The 9,084-nt window shown below is 36.9% G+C and overlaps 1 protein-coding gene across 1 annotated transcript; it reads right to left on the bottom strand.

The window, feature by feature from the left end:
* Positions 1–1,444: 1,444 nt before the first annotated feature.
* LOC109239293 (malate synthase, glyoxysomal) lies at positions 1,445–4,985 on the bottom strand. The gene is made up of 4 exons (XM_019405834.1): positions 4,466–4,985; positions 3,483–3,808; positions 3,061–3,391; positions 1,445–2,326 (listed from the first exon to the last, which is right to left on the bottom strand). The coding sequence occupies exons 1-4, from the start codon at positions 4,865–4,867 to the stop codon at positions 1,670–1,672; spliced, it is 1,716 nt and encodes a 571-aa protein (XP_019261379.1). The 5' UTR covers positions 4,868–4,985; the 3' UTR covers positions 1,445–1,669.
* Positions 4,986–9,084: the final 4,099 nt, after the last annotated feature.

Here is a 9,084-nt window from a genome sequence, read left to right on the forward strand (position 1 = left end):
TAATAAAACTTGGATAGAACTACATTATTTAGGCTAAATATTTTTATTTGGCCAAAAATAATAAAGTTTTTGTTAATCTTTTTTTGAATTTGACCTGAAAATAAAGATTTATACAATTGAAATAAATAGCCAAGGCATCTAAAAAGTTATAAAAAATACATAGTTTGAAATTTATTATTTTGGCTATAATTTTTTATATAGCTCTAAATTACGGTGCTCTAAAAATATTTTTCTTTACGGAGTTTACCTAAAAAAGTAAAAATACACAGTTGAAATAAATAGTCATTGCATCAAAAGAAGAAATAAAAAGAGTGTACAATTGCAAGAAATAAAACGAATCACTTGCATTATACTGCAATTGTACACTCTTTTTATTTCTTCTTTTGATGCAATGACTATTTATTTCAACTGTGTATTTCTACCCTTTTAGGTAAAATCTGTAAAAAAAAAAAAAAAATTAGAACACCGTAATTTAGAGCTATATGAAAAATTATTGCCAAAATAATTAATTTCAAATTATGTATTTTTTATTACTTTTTAGATGACTTGACTATTTATTTCAATTGTATAAATCTTTATTTTCAGGTCAAATTCAAAAAAAGATTTAACTAAAACATTATTATTTTTGAAAAAATAAAAATATTTAGCCTAAATAATGTAGTTCTATCCAAGTTTTATTATAAATTATATTCGAAAAAAATTATCTAAAAAAGTAATATTCTTAAAAAGGTAAAAATATATTTTATTTTTCAAAAAAATGCCATATGTACAGGAAAAATCTACCTGGCAGGCGGGTGCACCCACACTTTTTGCCACATCAGCGTCTAGGGGGTAATACCTCTCAAAAGGCCAAGTTGAAAGGGGTAATTAAGACCGGACATAGTTCGGAGAGGATACTAATAATTTGAGCCAAGTTCAGAGTGGTTTAAGATATTTTGCCTTATATATTTATGTAAGTGACATAATCTTTTTATCCAACTTTCAATTCTCACCAAACATTGAGCATAAGACTGCAATTCCATTCATAGTTGACTCTCTACTCATAAACAATTTAGGGTGAAGTTTGTAAAACTACTTGAGTTGAAAGGAACTCTAGAGAAACCTTTTGGACTTTGCTCATGCGATGGGTCAATTCCCTAGAATATGGGGTAAATTTTAAAAATAGCCAGATTTACAACTGATCGTTCAAAAATAGCCCAATTTCAAAAGTAATCGAAATTTAGCTACTTTTTATATAAAGATAAATCTGAGCGAAAACACTGTTCAAAACCCGGAAAATACTCCAGCATATTATGCTGGAGTTCCAGCATAAGTATACTTGATACTGGAGTTCCAGAATAAGTATGCTGGAATTCATCGAAAGCCTATACTATTCTGAATTCATCGAAATTTCAACACAAATATCCACAGGAAAATAATTGTACGTACTAGAAAAAGAGGAAAATAAAATGAACAACTGTGTTTATTATTAAAGGGAAAGATAAACAGTAGTCGCAATACAGATAACAGATTGATTGAAAAGCAAAAGCTGAAATAGAGAGCCTTTGGATAATCAGCAGCTATCTCCTCACAAAGTTCCATTTTTTTTCATTATTACTGGGGAAGATAGCAGTGCAGTCACAATACAAAGAAAAGAGATTGATCGAAAAAGCAAATTACGCTGGGAAATTTAGAGGCGGGAAGATGCAATAGGATGATGCATGACAATGTTATTGTAGGCATCAAGAGTCAGAAAATCATCCAAAACTGGTGCAGTGCATTGCCTTGTGAATAACTTGCAAGCCTCCTTGTACATTCCCTTCTTGAATTTCTCCTTTCCAACTTCTCTCTCAATCCTAGCCATTTCTTCTTCCACCACTCTCCCAAAAAGGTCCAAGTTAACCTTCACACCGAGACCATCTCCGTCCAATTCCACTCCATATTTCAACCACTGCCAGTTTTGGACTCTGCTAATCTCAGCTGTGGCAGCATCTTCCATCAGGTTGTAAAGAGGGACAGAGCCAGCTCCTGTTAGCCAGGCTGCTAAGTACTGAATACCCACTCGGGTGTTCAGCCGGAGACCCTCCATCGTTCGGACACCTCTCGGACTCTGCAGCAGGTCTTCTTCAGTTAGGATCGACGCATCATGGCGCTTCATGGAGTGGATTAGGTTAGGTGCATTGGACATGTTGTTAGTGAAGACTTCCATGCAAGCTGGAATTAGGCCAGGGTGAGCTGCCCATGTTCCATCATGCCCTGCCTTCACTTCTCTTAGCTTATCTTTCCTTACTAGTTCCAATGCTGCCTCATTAGCTGCTGGATCATCTCTGATCGGTATCTGAGCTGCCTGTTTCAAGGATCCAACAATGCCATTATGCATCAAATGATCATGTACAATAATATTCAAATTTATCCTAATGCTAAAAACTGAAAATCCACTCTAGTTATCAAAGTCAGAGCCACGATTTGAAACTTATGGGTTCAAGATTCTAATCCTTTCAACTTACTGGATTCTAAATTAATAATCTGTACCTACTCAATGTTTTTTTTTAAGACAAATAGAGTGTCTGAACAAAAGATACTACATTCGGCCGAACCCCTAACCGGTACTCTAGCTCCATCCCCTGCTAGTTTTTGGTTGAAAATCATGCAAGTACCAAAGAACGACCACATTGTTGCCAATGCGCTGGCCAAGATAGGCTCTTCCACACATATCAACAGCACGAAAGTCATTCCTATCGCACACCTACAGCGCTCCGATGCGGGAATGATCATGTACATACTTCTCTAACATCAATACATGAAAGACTGGGTTTATAGCTCAAAACCTCTAGTGGTAGTGCTAACCTGTATGCTATTCGCGCCAACCCTCTAAATAATCTCAGCCAAACAAGGGATGCAACACACAAGAACTTCCAAGGGGTCACTCATCCTAGTAGCATGTTAATTCTTCCTTGTCCATATGGTTGGCGTTTATGCATTTTAATTGAGTTCATAGTAGTACTGCAAATATGCCAGTGTAGAACTAAATAAAAGAACATAAAATGAAAAAAAAGACGAGTCGAATTAATATTGACATACCATGCCTCCCATAGCATGGACGCCACGCTTATGACAGGTGTGGATGAGCAAGTCAGAGTAACTTCTCATAAAGTGTTGAGACATGCCAACAAGAACTCTATCAGGGAGAAGGCGATCGGGATGCGCCTGGAAAGTCTTGACGTAGCTGAAAATGTAATCCCATCTACCACAGTTGAGCCCAACTGAATGGTCCCTCAGCTCATACAATATCTCATTCATTTGAAACACAGCCGGAAGTGTTTCAATTAAGACAGTGGCCCTAATGCTTCCTTTCTCAATTCCAGCCCATTTCTCTGCCTTATCAAACACATTATTCCATATTCTTGCTTCCCTGTCCAAACAAAAGAAAAACATTTACTACATTTCTTGAAGTTTTAACTTTCAAATACTACTTAAATTTACCTAATAAGAAGACCACTAACCTAGAATTTTCCATTTTGGGAAGATAGAAAAAGGGTCCAAATCCTTGTCCTTGTGCTTTGCGGAAATTGGCATAGTTGTGGAAAAAGTAGAGGCCGAAGTCGACAAGGCAACCAGTAGCAGGTTCACCATCAATAAAGATGTGAGCTTCGGGCAAATGCCAGCCTCTTGGGCGCACGAATAGCTTAGCCGTCTGATCATTCAGTTTATAAACTCTGTTTCTGGCTTGATCATGGAAAGATATTGTTCCATTCACGGCATCCCTCAAATTCACTTGGCCTCTCATTAGATTCTCCCAACTTGGTGAAAGTGCATCTTCAAAATCTGCCTGTGGAATATACACAACAAATCGCAGAGTTAACTAGTGGAACTTGATTACCATTAGTTTATAAACAGCACCACTCTGATATGTAGGAAGAAAAACAAAATGTACATATTCTGGATGTACTTCTTAATTACTACATGACAAAATCGTGCTAATATGCAGAGACAGGACTCAGAATTTGAAGATTGCGGGTGCATTTTTGGATTTAATCAAAATTTGCTTTGTATATAGAGTGTCACTGCTAATATATCACTAATTTCTAAAAATATATAGATACATACATAAAATTTTGCCGAACTTTATGGGTGCCAGTGACCCCTCTTGGTATAGCATAGGTCCACCTCTACTCATATGGTCTTGCATTACAAGCTCCACGTCTAGTCATTTCATAAGGTGACCACTATATAAAGATCACTTGTTCCTTAAATTTGGTCACAACGGCTACATACAATAGTACCCTAAGTTTCCTTCACTTTTCTCTTTTTTAAATCTTGAAAGTTACTACCATATCTTTCTAGTCACTAGTATATAAGTAAAGATGTTTTATACTATCAGTATATTTTAATCTCTTTTAATAGATAACCGACCTTATTTTCAAAGGTAATACTACTACATTATTTAGGTGACTTAAAAATTTTCGATACGGTAAAATTGACGTACCATGAAAACTTTGGCACCAGAATTAAGGGCATTGATAATCATCTTCCTCTCAACAGGTCCAGTTATCTCCACCCTTCGATCAGCCACAGCATGTGGCACAGGAGCACACATCCACTCTCCTTCCCTAATATATTTAGTCGCTGGATCAAAACCTGGCAATCCTCCATTATTATACCTCATTTTGGTCTCTTTTCTGCACTCCATAGCATACTTAATATGGTTCTTGAATTCCCTCTGTAAATCAGCTACAAATTGCAAAGCATCCCTAGTTAAAATTTTAGAAAATTCAGGATCATATCTTCCCCTAATGTCCACTCCTTCAGGTACATCATAACCAATCATTCCACTAGTCTTTTTTTGAAGAAAGTTATTGGGTTGAAGAAATGTCTCAAAGCTAACCATTTTTGGTAGTTTTTCACTAATATATATTTGGTTCTTGTTTTTCAATGTAGCAGCTGGCTGCTATATAACGGGGAGGAAAAGGTGCTTTAGATTGGTGAAATTTATAATATGTGGATAGCTACTGACTTAATGATTTTTCCCTTTTAAATATAGTATATTTAAATGTGGTGGTAAGGCTTATCGTTATGGGTCTAAAATTAGAGAAATGCATGGCGTTATGTGCGTCAGATGATAAAATGAAGGTGATGTTCTATCTTCGTTCTTGATATATTCAAACAAGGATAATGAAGAGAAGGGCTGGTTTTTGATAATTGTGCCAGCCTCGGGAGTTGCAATTTGGTGAGATATATTGAATTATTAAACTGTCTTCTTTGACAAGTGGCATGTTTTGGAGTTTTCGTGCAACGTGTGTTTATGGGAATAGAAGAAAAGTGGTGTATAATTGAAACAATTAAAGAAAATACAGCTAAAAAACAATTCATAAGTAACAACGACTGAACAACTTCGCAATAATGAATTTTAAGAATTGAAAAGATACTAATAATCTGTTTGGTCAAAAATCAGCTTATTTGAGAAATATTTAAAAAAAAAAAATACTTTTGATGAGAAGTAATTTATATTTGATTAACTAATTTAAAAATATTTTTTAATAACAATTAATATTTGGACAATCTTTTAAAAAAAATTTAAAGTGCTTTTTAAAAAAAAGGTATTTTTTGGTAAAAAACACTTCTACTCAAATGTACTTTTTTTCCTTCTAAAAATTTGATCAAATACCTCTAATTTAAAAATAAAAAAAATACTTTTAATCTTGAAGAAACTTGACCATGCTATAATACATAGATTTCCAAAAGCAATATGAAATCGAAGGGTTAACTATAAGAGAACAATTTCTAAAGTTTTGTGGTTCTTACTTCTTGTTAATTACTGCTACTCCTATTAATTAAAGCCACCACGATGCCGTAACTATATGAGAAAGATGAGAGACAAAACGTGAGGCAAGACATTTAACTTAATCTCACCACCTCTAAAACAAGGAAGCAATCATCCTCTTTATATAAAAAAGTAATGTGAAAATAATGTCGTGATATTTTTAAGCGTATACACAACCCATGGTTGTACAAAAAATAAAATAAACTAAATTAAGAAAAGATCAAAAGAATTCTATGATGATGATATTTTTGTCTTTCTTGTATGCAGAAATACACTGAAACGTGATACAAAATACCCAAATTCAATTCACTGTGAATTTTCATTAGTTTTTAGTCAATGGTCTATCGGAAACGGCCGATATGTCCTTCTAGGATAGTTTAAACAATTATATTTTTCTTACAAGTTAGGGTTAGTCTTAGCCAATAATAATATCCACTAAATTATTTAATTAGTGACGTGACAAATGTTATAAGATCTGTGGTAACAATGATGAATATACGATAATGAACAATTCTTAATGGCATAAATGCAATATAAATAATATTAAATAGCAATAAATGACGTATGAAATATTTATGTAAATAGACATAATAAATATGACCGAAAAATGGGGGTGGAATCGTGTAATGTTCCTTCTGACAATGATAAATAATTGATCGGCCTTTGAATATTCTGATTCTCCTTGGATCGTGGGGAAAAACTAGATAGTGATCTCAAGAAAAAAAGGTGTCTTTTGTATGTATGTAATAAAGCAAGAATCTTTAAAGAATGTCAAAGTGGTCTTTTACAAATGAGTATTCAATGTCCCCTATAACTATGTATCTTTCTATTTATAACGGGACATGTGTCACAAAACCCTAATAGCACAGATCCAGAGAATTTTCACTGGAATATTCTCTTTAAAGTCTTATCCTAAAACTAGCCGTTATTACTCTGTTAAAAAAGAGTCCTCCTCCTCGACCTTGATCTCTGCTGACTTCTCGACCTAGCCCTTCATCTCTTGTCAAATCACCTCGACGTGAATTTGTCTTTTGTCGAAGTCATACTGGTGACACATGGCAGCCCTCGAAGGATCTCTTAATGCTGACGTGGTCTGAACATAACTAAGATAAATTTTGTCCCATACAGTTAGTGTCTCCACTTGTTAAGGTCGTCTTCGCGGGCGAGTTCAATGAGCGGATAATATCGTTCATGGTCGAGCTTGTTGAATAGATAACATGGGCCACAGTTGTTGTAGCGAGCAAGCAACGTGGCTCGCCATGGGCCGCCTATTTTAAATTCCTTATATTTTTCGGGTGATTTGTCGGAGCCATCTGGTCCAAGAGAGGGGGTGACGTCATGACGTCATGCATCATAACGATGCTTGTTCCCGACGCATTGCATCGATTTATGTGTAACCTTTGATTAGATTTGTCGTTTCGGTGCCGGTGCCAATTATGATGAGCCGTTTGTGCCTATTATGACAAACCGTCTCAATTTGGTGCCTCAATATCTATAAATAGGTATAGCGAAACCCAAATTTGAAATTTTTATTCTTCCAAACTTTGACACTTCAAATTTCCTCTCTGAACCTCTTTTTTTTTTGCATCGTTGATTTTTTCCGTACTCTAAACTCTCTTCCTAGTATCCTTTTTCACTTTCTCATAAACATGTCGAATGTATCATCTCATGTTGGTGAAGGAAGTCATGCCGTTCCGTTGGCGGTTGTGTTCCGAGAGAATGCAGCTGCCACCGTGGAGGATGAAACTTTTCCCTCGACGGAGGAGATCATCCCCCACAACCCCGAGCCCGGGTCCGATTCTAACAATCGCCGGATGCGGCACATGGAAAATTGCTATTAATAAAGCCAAGTTCGTCCTCCCCTACCATATCGAACCGATCCCCGTTGAGGGGGACGAACTACATGTTCACCGTCGGGGGTACTGCGCTCTATATGCTTACCCGTTCGTTATCGGTTACTCGCTTTCTCTTCTCCCGCTGGTGAAGGAGTATTGCCGCCACTATGGCGTTTGCCCTTCTCAGCTCGCCCCTTACATTTATAAGGTCATAACGATGCTGACCAAGTTTGCTGAGCTTGCCGGTGTCGAGATGACAGTGCGGCATTTATTGCATCTATTCGCCCCTAACTTCTAGGGGGCCGATATTGAACCTCCGTCACCGTGGAGGCAAGTGCCTGGTGGTGAAGATGGACAACAAGGCTAGTCGCCAATTCTGGCTTGATTTTATTTACATCCGAACCGATGACGTCGTAGCCAACGCCGACGGCTTCCCTGAGGCTTGGAATTATAGACGTACGTGTCTATTTTTCTTTTGATTTTACCTTTTGCATCTCTTCACATATTTTGGGATAGTCAACTAATTATTCCTTTCTTGTAGCCAACAATTGTCCTCCCTCTCTAGCCATACGCATCGCCGACTGGGTCGTGCAGATTCTCCCTCATGCCGCAGGGATTCATGATTGGCCGAGCTTCTTTAAGAAGTTTAGATCGGCTCAACCTTCCACATGTAACTCCTCTTTTTGGCCATGATCATTTTTGTATGTTGTTCGGCTTTGCTAACTTATATGTTTCTTCCTTTTCCAGGTTTGGTTAGGGGATCTTCTCGAAGGAGCAGGGCGCCTGTTGTCGTGCCCCGTTTTCTTTCGAAACGGGCTTCGATGTGTGACAACTCTTTTAAAGGAAGGTGTTAAAAGAGGAAAGTCGCCACCTAACAATTTTTATGGTACGTTAGGGCACCTGTTTGCAAATAACTCTGTTTGACTAGTCAACGCCACCAAAGATCAGGTAAGGGCTCAAAGAGAAGGTGTTAGGCACTCTTCGAGGTCCACAACTGTGGGTCCCGACCGAACTTCAGACTATGTGGATTATGTAATTAGGTTAGGTGATCAAATGAACAAAGAGAATATAAAAATTGAAGAATTTCATTATAACACAATAAGAATTGGTACAAATCTTTAATGGTTATAAGGATACAACTACATTGGCCTAGGTTAAATAGCTAAATGTATTTAGCAAGTATATAAAGGAAGGGGGAGGGTTCCTAAGTTTTTAGCCTAAAAGATCACCCCGTGCAACATAAATAATACTTCGCGAATCCTTTTAGATAGGGGTTGCTCATATTATTCAGCGAGCACAGACTATCATCTCCTGCTACCCGATTACTATGTTGAAGTTATTTACTTAAAGCGCTCTAATTCATTTCTAAGTCGTGTCCTATGCGTGCACTACCCATCCCATGCCTATGGTCCAGGAGGCTTTGGACCTCTATTTGGGTGGTTCTAGACT

Source organism: Nicotiana attenuata, unplaced genomic scaffold, assembly GCF_001879085.1.
Source record: "Nicotiana attenuata strain UT unplaced genomic scaffold, NIATTr2, whole genome shotgun sequence".
NCBI classification, from domain to species: domain Eukaryota; kingdom Viridiplantae; phylum Streptophyta; class Magnoliopsida; order Solanales; family Solanaceae; genus Nicotiana; species Nicotiana attenuata.

What these genes read in the sequence shown, in the direction of transcription:
- LOC109239293 (XM_019405834.1), bottom strand. Translation starts at nt 4,867, where the DNA reads ATGGTTAGCTTTGAGACATTTCTTCAACCCAATAACTTTCTTCAAAAA. An exon ending in CCCAAAATGGAAAATTCTAG is followed by an intron (nt 3,392 to 3,482) that starts GTTAGTGGTCTT and finishes TTGTTTGGACAG; the next exon opens with GGAAGCAAGAATATGGAATA. An exon ending in TCCATGCTATGGGAGGCATG is followed by an intron (nt 2,327 to 3,060) that starts GTATGTCAATAT and finishes TCCTTGAAACAG; the next exon opens with GCAGCTCAGATACCGATCAG.